Source organism: Nomascus leucogenys, chromosome 15 (assembly GCF_006542625.1).
Source record: "Nomascus leucogenys isolate Asia chromosome 15, Asia_NLE_v1, whole genome shotgun sequence".
In the NCBI taxonomy this organism is placed as follows: domain Eukaryota; kingdom Metazoa; phylum Chordata; class Mammalia; order Primates; family Hylobatidae; genus Nomascus; species Nomascus leucogenys.
In genome coordinates, this window is record NC_044395.1 from 61,904,924 (window position 1) to 61,919,787 (window position 14,864).

The window sequence follows — 14,864 nt, forward strand, 5'->3', positions numbered from 1 at the left end:
ATGAGGTCAAGAGATCGAGACCATCCTGGCTAACATGGTGAAATGCCGTCTCCACTAAAAATACAAAAGATTAACTGGGCATGGTGGCACGTGCCTGTAGTCCCAGCTACTCAGGAGGCTGAGGCAGGAGAATCGATTGAACCCGGGAGGCAGAGGTGGTAGTAGGCCGAGATCACGCCACTGCACTCCAGCCTGGCAACAGAGCGAGACTCCATCTCAAAAAAAAAAAAAAGAACAAACAAAAGAAAAACAGTATGTATACTAGGCTACATTTTCTGAAAAGAAAAACAATATATTTATGGTGTGTATTTATATGTTCTTAGAAATGAACATATCTATATGTTCTGTATGTTCATATGGTACATACCTAAAGGATATGTACCAAAATGTTTATAGGGATCATTTCTAGGTTGTGGGATGACGAGTAATTTTTCCCTTTTTGCTTTCTAGACTTTAGTATAACCATAACTGCTGTATCAAATTGTTTTCTAATAATTCACATTATTATTGGATTAAATGTACCATAACAAATTGTAATAAATTAAACACTGTGCTCACTTTATTTCCATTCTAAAAAAATAACAGATGATAATCTGCTTCTAGAGTAAGCTCCTTCCTCCTTCCATTCAAATTTAATTTCATAAACATGTATCAAACACTTCCAATGTGCAGGGTACTACAGGAGATTTAAATGGGTAAGACATTTCCTATACTCAACAAACTTACAATCTAGTAGAGAAACACAAACACAAAAAACCATGATATAAAAGAAAATGACAGAACTCTCATAAAAGTTACAAAGTAGGGATTTGGGGGAGTGGCTGATAGAAGTGGAGAAACAGAAGAGGAATTCCTATAGGCTTCATGAATGTGACAGCTTTTGAACTGCACATGGAGAGATAAATAGCCTTCCAACAGGTAAGCTGGATGGCATTTCAATGAGAGGAAAATCCAAGAGCAAAGACCTTGAAAAGGGAAAGCACAGTGTATGTATTTGGGGGAAAGCAAATACATACTACTTATTTTGGGGTATAAGCAAGGATGAAAAGATAAGCTAGAATTACACTGAGGGCCTAAATGTTGGGGTGAAGAGTCTTCATTTAATTTCACAAGAAAAGAGTCATTAAAATTTTAGGGACAGGAGAGTGAAATGATCAGTCTCGCTCTAATCACAATAGTTTCTATGTAAAAAATAATCCTTTGGTCAGCTTTCTTAAGATTCTTTTGGGTCTCAATTTTTATGTAGTCTGAACAAACTTAAATGGAATTATTTGCTCAACACTGAAAACTCTTAAATTAGAGCCATTTAAAAGTCCTCCAAAATATAAAAGCAGCCCAGGCACACTGGCATGATCATGCCTGTAATCCCACACTTTGGAAAGCTAAGGTGGGAGGATCCATTGAGCCCAGGAGTTTGAGACCAGCCTGGGCAACATAGGGATACTCTCATTTCTACGAAATAAAAAAAGTAAATAAAAATTGGCCAGCCATGGTGGTACACAGCTGTGGTCCCACCTACTTGGGAGGCTGAGGAGAGAGAATTGCTTGACCCTGGGTGGTCTAAACTACAGTAAACCATGACTGTGCAACTGCACTCCAGCTTTGGCAACAGAACAAGTCCCTGTCTCTAAATAAATAAACAAACCAAAAAAACTATATAAGAAAACAAAAAAAGGCAAAAATCACAAAAATCTAAAACTTGACACATTCATAGGTCAGATTTTATTCAATGCATTTGTAAAACTGGCTGTTATCAAGAACAAGTCAGAATTTGTACTTTCTGATTCCTTTTAAGATTAAAATTAGGTGGATGCACTTCATTTCTATGTCAAAAATGGTAGTGGCAAATGCAAAAATAATTAGAGCAATTTCCTAGTCTTGGTATGACCTAGGAACAACAGGTTATTTCTATCAAAGGACCATAGTTAAGGGTCAGCTCTCTCTATCAAGGCTAGTTTATCCTTCCGGGTTGTTCTGCCTGAGGACCCTAATGGGTAGAACTGTCAGGGTGAAAGGGTAGAGCCGCGGTCTTCAGAGACTACAGACCACAGCTGGAGCTACTAGTCATACAACATACTACATACACAAGACCATCATAGAGCTTATTCTTGTCTAGCTAAACTGTAGCCTCTCTAGTAGCAGTCTTTTTTGCCCTCTGTGGTTTCTAATGTTCAGAGCATTAAGAGTACACAAAGACTTCATGCCTGTAAACTGAATCTTTTGCAAGGTTGAAACCCTGTAAAATGTAAGTGGTTGTTTTTAAAAATTAATAATTATTATTATAACTAGAATCAGAAGCTGCACATGTATGTGGCACCCAGCAAACACTACTGTCCCAAGAAAGCTTAAAGAATTTCCTTTTTAAGTTCAGGAAAAACACCTTTGCAAAAATAAAACCAAGGCCGGGCAGTGGCTCACGCCTGTAATCCGAGCACTTTGGGAGGCCGAGGTGGACAGATCACTTGAACCCAGGAGTTCAAGACCAGTGTGGACAAAATGGTAAAACCCTATCTCTACAAAAAATACAACTGGGTATAGTGGCACAAGCCTGTAGTCCCAGATACTTGGGAGGCTGAGGTAGGAGGATTGCTTGAGCCTGGGAAGTTGAGGCTGCAGTGAACCATGATCACACCCCTGCACTCCAGCCTGGGAAACAAAGCAAGACCCTGCTCCAGAAAAATAAAAATAAATAAACCCAGAAGCACAAAGAAATTAAGTAACTTGGCCAAAGTTGTACCAACAGTTACAATGCTGGGACCTGTATAAGAGATAGACTGCTGATCCAGAGATTTTTTTTTTGCCTCCACTCTGCTATCTTGCCTGTCATTATAGATAGTAAAGCTTTATCGATTCCAGCTGACCAGAAAGACAACCTGAAATATTAACAAGCCTGAATTACAAAATATTTTAAAAGATAGGAGTCTAAGGATGTGCTAAGTACATACATAAGCAATATATGTCCAATCCAATATGACTTACTAAAGAAATAAAACTCAATTGTTATTATCCATTTGGGTATGATTAGTGGATCCCCCAAAAGTGCTTCCTTCTGTAAGTTAAATACACAACTTGCAACCTTTTCTAGTAATTTACTTGGTAAATAAGTAATGAAACAAACTCAGGCAGGATTTGGCCCAATTAGAAGTCTAATTAAATATAGACTAAGTATCTAAACCTACCTTGTATCTACACTGTGCTGCTTAGGGTATTACAATGAATAAAGGAAAGTAAAATACATGCTTTAAGAAAATCTGGTTGAGGACAGAAGACAATGTACAAATCTTAAATGTCAAATAACACATAAGTCAAAATAACAACATACATATAAATCTAATCACAAGTAGTAAACTATACTAGGTTTTTCCTCTCATTCACCTGCTTTTCCCACTGTTCCTTAATCTTCCCACAAGTCCTAATATCCCATTCAAAAATTATTTTCTCAAGCTCTGGCCTGGACATAAGTTCTTCACTACTCTTAAGCTGCACAGTCAATGACTGTTACTGGTCTCACAGTTTACCAACATAGGTCTTTCAGGTCCAGGTCACCTGGGCTAACCACTGATTTTTGAGGCAGGTATCCATTAAAAAGGTGATTTACTTACACGTTCCAGATTTGTTTTCAGTACTAATGGTTCATCTCCTTTTTTCTGTTCATCCATTTTCCTTTTCCCTGTTTCTGTATCCTCTGGTAACAGCTTGTGGATTTGATCTTCAGAGGGTTTTTCCTCTTGTAACTTTTCTTCTCTCAGCTAAAAATATAAATTATGCAAACACAGTAGTTTTAGGCAACTCTAAACTTAAAAACATATTTTACTCTGTAGTTTATTAGAACAAACAGATCACATAGCCATTTTGAGACTGTTTTTCTTATCAGATATAGAGCCCTCTTGATTTCTAAGTAAATCTACTTTTACTTGGCTCTTGCCAAACATACTCTTCAGGGCTAAAGATTTAACTGCTCTGCATTCTTAAGCAATATGAAATCATAAAAACTAAGATAATACACATTATCAAAAAATAATCACATAGCCAAAAAGGCTAAGCCTGAAAATCTTCCTTATTCCCATAAGCCAGATGTAACTGCATTGGACTAGAAGAAGAGCAGAGATGGCCACAGAAAGCTAGAGAAGCTGGACGAGGCCTCCTTGGCAACAAAAGAATGACTTAACGCAGTTCTAATGTCCTACATTTTTATGCTCTTATCCTGCAGTTACAGGATAAGTCAAGATACACAGTCTACAAAGAAATTTTGTTCTAATTTTGTAATAGTAGAGATGGGGTCTCACTATGTTGCCCAGGCTGGTCTTGAACTCCAGGGCTCAAGCAATCCACCTGCCTAGGCCTCCCTGAGTGCTGGATTACAGGCATGAGCCACTGCACCTGGCTGTACAAAGAAATTTATGGCAGAGAGATATGCTCTTTATTTTGGGGAGGTGGCATGGCATTATCAAAATAGCATGGGCTTTGGAATGAAAACCTTGGTGACCATGAGCAAAGGAAGCATCATTTGCTTGTCTTCAAAAAGAGGGATAGTGCAACTTACCCTGCAGAAGTAAATGAGATAACAATATAATAGTATTTATTAACAGAGTCTTGCTGTGTACCTATAGTACATCAAGATTCCATTTCTACTTTTTTTCCTTTTTCACTGTCTTAGAGTTTTAATAACATTTAAATAAGATGATGTATATCAAAGCAATTATAGGCTACTAATATTTTTAATTATTCTTATGAAAAAAATTAAGCTAAAGAACAAATAAATATTTTTGACAGGCTGCTGCCTCAGGTTTAAAACAAAACAAACAGACAAAAACAGAAAAAAAAACCCACAACAACAATAAACAACAACAAAGCCTTAGCCTTATGTTTCTGATTTCTATAGGTCTGATTTTTGTAAGCCTGAACTAATCTTTAAGATATTAGTCTAGGGAGGGGTGGAGCCAAGATGGCCAAATAGGAACAGCTCCAGTCTACAGCTCCCAGCATGAGCGGCACAGAAGACGGGTGATTTCTGCATTTCCGTTTGAGGTACCGGTTTCATCTCACTAGGGAGTGCCAAACAGTGGGTGCAGGACAGTCGGTGCAGCGCACTGTGCGTGAGCTGAAGCAGGGCGAGGCATTGCCTCACTCAGGAAGCGCAAGGGGTCAGGGAGTTCCCTTTCCTAGTCAAAGAAAGGGGTAACAGACGGCACGTGGAAAATGGGGTCAGTCCCACCCTAATACTGCACTTTTCCAACGGGCTTGGAAAACGGCACACCAGAAGATTGTGTCCCGCACCTGGCTCCTAGGGTCCTATGCTCACAGAGTCTCGCTGATTGCTAGCACAGCAGTCTGAGATCAAACTGCAAGGCGGCAGCAAGGCTCGGGGAGGGGCGCCCGCCATTGCCCAGGCTTGCTTAGGTAAACAGAGCAGCCAGGAAGCTCGAACTGGGTGGAGCCCACCACAGCTCAAGGAGGCCTGCCTGCCTCTGTAGGCTCCACCTCTGGGGGCAGGGCACAAACAAACAAAAATTCAGCAGAAACCTCTGCAGACTTAAATGTCCCTGTCTGACAGCTTAGAAGAGAGTAGTGGTTCTCCCAGCATGCAGCTGGATATCTGAGAACGGACAGACTGCCTCCTAAACTGGGTCCCTGACCCCCAAGCAGCCTAACTGGGAGGCACCCCCTAGTAGGGACAGACTGACACCTCACTCGGCCAGGTACTCCTCTGAGACAAAACCTCCAGAGGAACTATCAGACAGCTGAATTTGTGGTCTCACGAAAATCCACTGTTCTGCAGCCACCACAGCTGACACCCAGCCAAACAGGGTCTGGAGTGGACCTCCAGCAAACTCCAACAGACCTGCAGCTGAGGGTCCTCTCTGTTAGAAGGAAAACTAACAAACAGAAAGGACATCCACACCAAAAACCCATCTGTACATCACCATCATCAAAGACCAAAAGTAGATAAAACCACAAAGATGTGGAAAAAACACAGCAGAAAAACTGGAAACTCTAAAAAGCAGAGCACCTCTCCTCCTCCAAAGGAACACAGTTCCTCACCAGCAACAGAACAAAGCTGGATGGAGAATGACTTTGACGAGTTGAGAGAAGAAGGCTTCACACGATCAAACTACTCCAAGCTACGGGAGGAAATTCAAAACAATAGCAAAGAAGTTAAAAACTTTGAAAAAAAATTAGATGAATGGATAACTAGAATAACCAATGGACAGAAGGGCTTAAAGGAGCTGATGGAGCTGAAAGCCAAGTTTCGAGAACTACACGAAGATTGCAGAAGCCTCAGGACCCGATGCGATCAACTGGAAGAAAGGGTATCAGTGATGGAAGATGAAATGAATGAAATGAAGCGAGAAGGGAAGTTTAGAGAAAAAAGAATAAAAAGAAACGAACAAAGCCTCCAAGAAATTTGGGACTATGTGAAAAGATCAAATCTACGTCTGATTGGTGTACCTGAAAATGATGGGGAGAATGGAACCAAGCTGGAAAACACTCTGCAAGATAATCTCCAGGAGAACTTCCCCAATCTAGCAAGGCAGGCCAACATTCAGATTCAGGAAATACAGAGAATGCCACAAAGATACTCCTCGAGAAGAGCAACTCCAAGACACATAATTGTCAGATTCACCAAAGTTGAAATGAAGGAAAAAATGTTAAGGGCAGCCAGAGAGAAAGGTCGGGTTACCCACAAAGCCCATCAGACTAACAGCTGATCTCTCAGCAGAAACTCTACAAGCCAGAAGAGAGTGGGGGCCAATATTCAACATTCTTAAAGAAAAGAATTTTCAACCCAGAATTTCCTATCCAGCCAAACTAAGCTTCATAAGTGAAGGAGAGATAAAATACTTTACAGACAAGCAAACGCTGAGTGATGTTGTCACCACCAGGCCTGCCCTAAAAGAGCTCCTGAAGGAAGCACTAAACATGGAAAGGAACAACTGGTACCAGCCACTGCAAAAGCATGCCAAATTGTAAAGACCATTGAGGCTAGGAAGAAACTGCATCAACTAACGAGCAAAATAACCAACTAACATCATAATGACAGGATCAAATTCACACATAACAATATTAACTTTAAATGTAAATGGGCTAAATGCTCCAATTAAAAGACACAGACTGGCAAACTGGATAAGGAGTCAAGACCCATCAGTGTGCTGTATTCAGGAAACCCATCTCACATGCAGAGACACACATAGACTCAAAATAAAGGGATGGAGGAAGATCTATCAAGCAAATGGAAAACAAAAAAAGGCAGGGGTTGCAATCCCAGTCTCTGATAAAATAGACTTTAAACCAACAAAGATCAAAAGAGACAAAGAAGGCCATTACATAATGGTAAAGGGATCAATTCAACAAGAAGAGCTAACTATCCTAAACATATATGCACCCAACACAGGAGCACCCAGATTCATAAAGCAAGTCCTGAGTGACCTACAAAGGGACTTAAACTCCCACAAAATAATAATGGCAGATTCATAAAGCAAGTCCTGAGTGACCTACAAAGGGACTTAAACTCCCACACAATAATAATGGGAGATTTTAACACCCCACTGTCAACATTAGACAGATCAATGAGACAGAAAGTTAACAAAGATATCCAGGAATTGAACTCAGCTCTGAACAAAGTGGACCTAATAGACATCTACAGAACTCTCCACCCCAAATCAACAGAATATACATTTTTTTCATCACCACACCACACCTATTCCAAAATTGACCACATAGTTGGAAGTAAAGCTCTCCTCAGCAAATGTAAAAGAACAGAAATTATAACAAACTATCTCTCAGACCACAGTGCAATCAAACTAGAACTCAGGATTAAGAAACTCACTCAAAACCACTCGACTACATGGAAACTGAACAACCTGCTCCTGAATGACTATTGGGTACATAATGAAATGAAGGCAGAAATAAAGATGTTCTTTGGAACCAACAAGAACAAAGACACAACATACCAGAATCTCTGGGACACATTCAAAGCAGTGTGTAGAGGGAAATTTATAGCACCACTAAATGCCCACAAGAGAACGCAGGAAAGATCCAAAATTGACACCCTAACATCATAAAAGAACTAGAAAAGCAAGAGCAGACACATTCAAAAGCTAGCAGAAGGCTAGAAATAACTAAAATCAGAGCAGAACTGAAGGAAATAGAGACACAAAAAACCCTTTAAAAAATCAATGAATCCAGGAACTGGTTTTTTGAAAAGATCAACAAAATTGATAGACCGCTAGCAAGACTAATAAAGAAGAAAAGAGAGAAGAATCAAATAGATGCAATAAAAAATGAAAAAGGGGTTATCACCACCGATTCCACAGAAATACAATCTACCATCAGAGACTACTACAAACACCTCTACGCAAATAAACTAGAAAATCTAGAAGAAATGGATAAGTTCCTCGACAAATACACCCTCCCAAGACTAAACCAGGAAGAAGTCGAATCTCTGAATAGACCAATAACAGGTTCTGAAATTGTGGCAATAATCAATAGCTTACCAACCAAAAAGAGTCCAGGACCTGATGGATTCACAGCTGAATTCTACTAGAGGTACAAGGAGGAACTGGTACCATTCCTTCTGAAACTATTCCAATCGACAGAAAAAGAGGGAATCCTCCCTAACACATTTTATGAGGCCAGCATCGTCCTGATACCAAAGCCTGGCAGAGACATAACCAAAAAAGAGAATTTCAGACCAATATCCTTGATGAACAATGATGCAAAAATCCTCAATAAAATACTGGCAAACCAAATCCAGCAGCACATCAAAATGCTTATACACCATGATCAAGTGGGCTTCATCCCTGGGATGCAAGGCTGGTTCAACATACGCAAATCAATAAATGTAATCCAGCATATAAACAGAACCAAAGACAAAAACCACATGATTATCTCAATAGATGTAGAAAAGGCCTTTGACAAAATTCAACAACCCTTCATGCTAAAAACTCTCAATAAATTAGGTATTGATGGGACGTATCTCAAAATAATAAGAGCTATCTATGACAAACCCACAGCCAATATCATACTGAATGGGCAAAAACTGGAAGCATTCCCTTTGAAAACTGGCACAAGACAGGGATGCCCTCTCTCACCACTCCTATTCAACATAGTGCTGGAAGTTCTGGCCAGGGCAATCAGGCAGGAGAAGGAAATAAAGGGTATTCAATTAGGAAAAGAGGAAGTCAAATTGTCCCTGTTTGCAGATGACATGATTGTATATCTAGAGAACCCCATTGTCTCAGCCCAAAATCTCCTTAAGCTGATTACAACTTCAGCAAAGTCTCAGGATACAAAATCAATGTACAAAAACCACAAGCATTCTTGTACACCAATCACAGACAAACAGAGAGCCAAATCATGAGTGAACTCCCATTCACAATTGCTTCAAAGAGAATAAAATACCTAGGAATCCAACTTACAAGGGATGTGAAGGACCTCTTTAAGGAGAACTACAAACCACTGCTCAATGAAATAAAAGAGGATACAAACAAATGGAAGAACATTCCATGCTCATGGGTTGGAAGAATCAATATCGTGAAAATGGCCATACTGCCCAAAGTAATTTATAGATTCAATGCCATCCCCATCAAGCTACCAATGACTTTCTTCACAGAATTGGAAAAAACTACTTTAAAGTTCATATGGAACCAAAAAAGAGCCTGCATCGCCAAGTCAATCCTAAGCCAAAAAAACAAAGCTGGAGGCATCACGCTACCTGACTTCAAACTATACTACAAGGCTACAGTAACCAAAACAGCATGGTACTGGTACCACAACAGAGACATAGATCAATGGAACAGAACAGAGCCCTCAGAAATAATGCCACATATCTACAACTATCTGATCTTTGACAAACCTGACAAAAACAAGCAATGGGGAAAAGATTCCCTATTTAATAAATGGTGCTGGGAAAACTGCCTAGCCATATGTAGAAAGCTGAAACTGGATCCCTTCCTTACACCTTATACAAAAATTAATTCAAGATGGATTAAAGACTTACATGTTAGACCTAAAACCATAAAAACCCTAGAAGAAAGCCTAGGCAATACCATTCAGGACATAGGCGTGGGCAAGGACTTCATGTCTAAAACACCAAAAGCAATGGCAACAAAAGCCAAAATTGACAAATGGGATCTCATTAAACTAAAGAGCTTCTGCACAGCAAAAGAAACTACCATCAGAGTGAACAGGCAACCTACAGAATGGGAGAAAATTTTTGCAACCTACTCATCTGACAAAGGGCTAATATCCAGAATCTACAATGAACTCAAACAAATTTACAAGAAAAAAACAACCCCATCAAAAAGTGGGCAAATGACACGAACAGACACTTCTCAAAAGAAGCCATTTATGCAGCCAAAAAACAAATGAAAAATGCTCATCATCACTGGCCATCAGAGAAATGCAAATCAAAACCACAATGAGATACCATCTCACACCAGTTAGAATGGCGATCATTAAAAAGTCAGGAAACAGGTGCTGGAGAGGATGTGGAGAAATAGGAACACTTTTACACTGTTGGTGGGACTGTAAACTAGTTCAACAATTGTGGAAGTCAGTGTGGTGATTCCTCAGGGATCTAGAACTAGAAATACCATTTAACCCAGCCATCCCATTACTGGGTATATGCCCAAAGGACTATAAATCATGCTGCTATAAAGACACATGCACACATATGTTTGTTGCGGCACTATTCACAATAGCAAAGACTTTGAACCAACCCAAATGTCCAACAACGATAGACTGGATTAAGAAAATGTGGCACATATACACCATGGAATACTATGCAGCCATAAAAAATGATGAGTTCGTGTCCTTTGTAGGGACGTGGATGAAACTGGAAAACATCATTCTCAGTAAACTATCGCAAGGACAAAAAACCAAACACCACATGTTCTCACTCATAGGTGGGAATTGAACAATGAGAACTCATGGACACAGGAAGGGGAACATCACACTCCGGGGACTGTTGTGGGTTGGGGGGAGGGGGGAGGGACAGCATTAGGAGATATACCTAATGCTAAATGACAAGTTAATGGGTGCAGCAAACCAACATGGCACATGGATACATATGTAACAAACCTGCACATTGTGCACATGTACCCTAAAACCTAAAGTATAATAAAAAAGATATTAGTCTCATTCATGAGGTTATGAATATGCAAAGAACACCAAACACAATGCTATGCCAGGAGGAGATTAAAATAAAAGAAAGTACCGGCAACTCTGCCCAGTCCAAACAGGAACACAAAGGAAAGGAAAGCAAATCCATAGCTGGGGAGAAAACAAAACTATAGTCTACACTAACTGCCCACATAAAAGATTTAAGGTCTTCTGAAGATTTTACATGAGAAGACCTTATTCAACAACTTGACTACAGGCTATACAAAGGGGTGGTTTACTTTTAGAGGACAGAGGAGCATAATGGTTCAAAAGAGAACAGGTTTTAGTATCATTGGAATTATCATTTACTGAACTGCACGTGTCAGGTGCTTAGCCAAGCACTATGTCTACATTATCTCACTTAAGAAAAGTAAGGTTTAAGTGTTAGGTAACGTGTTTAAATTCACACTGCCATAGGCATGGGGATGGAATGCAAATCAAGGTCTATCTCAGCAGTTCTCCACCAAGAATTATTTTGCCTCCCTCCCCAACTTGCCAGAACATTTGGCAAGTCTGGAGACAATTGTGATTGTCACAACTGGGGAAGTGGAGTCTGTGTGCTACTAAACATCCTAAATGCACAGGATAGCCCCCTCCAATATATACATAAATATTGCTATTTTTAAGAAAACTAAATATTACATTTCCTGTTTTATATATCTTAGTGTTATTTTGTTAGGTGCTTAATGGTGTTAACATACTATGTTCTCTGGCTTTTCTAGTGTTTTAGAATGTATCCTTCTGCCTCCAAATAGTTTGTGTTTTTCTTAATTTTATTTTTTAATAAAGTCTCACTGTGTTGCCCAGGCTGGTCTCAAACTCCTGAGCTCAAATGATCCTCCTGCCTCCCAAAGTGCTGTTATTACAGGAGTCAACCACTATGCCCGGCTTCCTAATAATTTTTACTGCTGCTCTCAAAGTTTTTGACAATGCACTTGTGTTGCTGGCAGACAACATTTTCACCGCAATGCTGAGCCACTGCTAACAGACCATTATCTAAAAATTTACAAAAGTGAAAAAATCATGTATCCATTTAAATATTCAAATGAATCATGTTGGTGTTTTCTCAATATGGAGTTCTGTACAAGTTTTTGTTTCTTTGTTTTCATTGCTTTTGGTTGTTATTTATAAGGATTTGAGAACTTGGTCTCTAGAAGAGAGTTTTTATACTGAAAAAGACTAAGGGAGGGTGAGAAAGTAGCATTTTAAACGTGAATAAAAAATATCAATTGCTGCTGTTTGTTGAATTCTTCTATGTTCTAGGCATTAAGTTTATCAAACTTACCTCATTTAATCCTTAAGGACTCTGTTTGTATTTATTTATCATGACTATTTTATAGAGACAAAAATTAAGACTCAATGGTTATTTCTCAAATCATAGACATTAAATACTGAAGAGCCTGGATTTTAAAGCAAATCATTGGCTTCAGATACCGGTTTCTCAACCTCAGCACAACTGACATGCCGGGCTCTATAATTCTTTTTTGTGAGGACCAGGGCAGTCTGAGAAGGTTTATGCATGAATACTTCTGAAAGGTGTAGAAGTTAAGGACAGAGCAGCATAACCAAAAAAGACAGCCAATATAAAGTGCTGCAATAGTTGGCCCATTAGTTGGCTACAGGTATATGAAATGTATCTCAAGACTGTCAGTCTGAGGTGAAAAAAAAGGAAGCATGTATCTATTGGCTCCCACATCCCATTGACCAAAGTGTGCCCCATGGAGTGTTAAATACTCCACATTGATTGGCTTGTACAACCTAAGTCCCCATGGCAGGTACTGCAAGAGACAACAGAGAAGCCATAAAGCTAAAAAGCAGCAGGACCCTAAACAAGGAGACAGAATGAAGCCATCCACGACTTTTACAGTCATTTTTACTGCTTCCATTTTCAGATGCTAATTACTAGAGAAAAGTTATTAACATCTGCACATTAATCTCATACTCAGCCACACTACCAGGAATACTAAGCAATTTATTTCCTGAAAAGAATCTTTACTTTTCCCTTATTAATTTCTAAAACTAAAATTTTTAAAATCGAAGCATAATATACACACAGAAAAGTATACAAATAGTGTAAGACATGATAAATTATCCATTCACCACCACCAAGATCAAGAAACAGTTTATTACCAATACAGCCCTTATGCTTACCCCTCACTCAAAAGTGAGTGAACTATGGTAGAAACCATGATCCTGGCTTCTAACACCAAAAAAAATCATTTTACCTATTTCTGAATTTTATATAAGTGAAGTCTTACCTGCTTACTGAATCTTTCTGCCTTCACTCAACATTCTATTTGTGATATTCATCCATGTAGGTACAAATAGTTTATTATTTCTTGTTTTGTTTTATAGTATTCTGTCGTTGGACAATAAAACAATTTAACCATCCTATTGTTGATGGATATTTAAGTAGTTTCTATTTTTGGCTATTTATAAATTGAGTGCTAAAAATATTACAGAATATGTATGCAGGTATACACACTGTTCTCTGGAGTGTATCTTAGAACAGAAACTGCTGAGTCATAAGGTATGCAGCCAGTTTTCCAAACTGGTTGTACAAATTACACGCCTGCCTCCCCAGTGTAGAATGACAGTTGCTCCCAGTCTTGCTGACACTCAGTACTATTTGTCAATTTTAGCCATTTCAATGTGTATATATTGGCACTACATTATTTTAATTTGTATTTCTCTAATGACTAAAGATGTACAACAGCTACAACAGCTTCACATGTTTATTATGTGGAAATCCTCTTTTATGAAGTGCCTATTGATATCTTTACCCTTTTTTCTTTTAGATTTTTTTTTTTCCTCTAGTAATTTGTAAGAGTTCTTTATATTTTTTGGATATGAAGCAACTGTCAGGAAAAATATATGAATACATATGTACATATATCTTATATGTATGTACGTGTGTGCACGTTTGTGTATATATACATGTATACTTTTTTTCCCTCTCACACAGAAGCTTGACTTTCTCAGTATCTTAGTACAGCTGTCGCTCGGAATATGTGGGGGATTGGTTCCAGGACCCCCACATATACCAAAATCCATGCATACTTAAGTCTCAGAGTAGGCCCTGCAAAACCTGCCTAAATAAAAAGTCGGCCCTCTGTATCTGCAGATTTTGCATCCCATGAATTCTAACTTTCAATCCATAGGGTTGAAAAAAACAATGTGCATATAGATAAACTCACGTAGTTCAAATCTCTGTTATTCAAGGGTCAGCTGTACTCTTCTGAAGACAGGAAGTATCAGGTTCTGATGCAGTTCAATTTATCAATCTTTTACCTTACGGTTAGTGCTTTTTCTATCCCATTTATAAATGTTGCTTACCCCAAGGTCATGAGAATATTCTCCCATGTTATTTTTAACGAGCTTATTAGTTGACCTTTCAGTCTACTTAGAATTCATTTTTTATATTAAGACATAACCTACACATGACACATATGGAATGTATAGTTCAATGAGTTTTGTCAAATGTATATATCCATGTAATCATTTCCCTAATCAAGATACGGAACATTTCTACCATCCCCAGAAAGTCCTCTTGAACCTATTAGCAATCAATCTCTCAAACCACTTAGCCCCAGGCTAGCACTAATCTGATTACTATATTAGTTTTGCCTATTATAAAAATATACAGGATGTATTTCTTTGTGTCAAGTTTCATTCACTCTGCATGATACTTTTGAGACTGA

The 14,864-nt window shown here is 38.8% G+C and overlaps 1 protein-coding gene across 2 annotated transcripts in view; it reads right to left on the reverse strand.

Annotated features, from left to right (window-relative positions):
- RNF169 (ring finger protein 169) overlaps positions 1–14,864 on the reverse strand; it is a 96,363-nt gene that overhangs the window by 29,409 nt on the left and 52,090 nt on the right. For both annotated transcript variants that reach the window (XR_004033568.1, XM_030828759.1), the window contains exon 3: positions 3,603–3,749. Coding sequence is in view for 1 of the 2 variants with exons in the window: in XM_030828759.1 (XP_030684619.1) it covers positions 3,603–3,749 (147 nt within the window). In the remaining variant the exon portion in view is untranslated. The remainder of the gene's footprint in view (positions 1–3,602; positions 3,750–14,864) is intronic.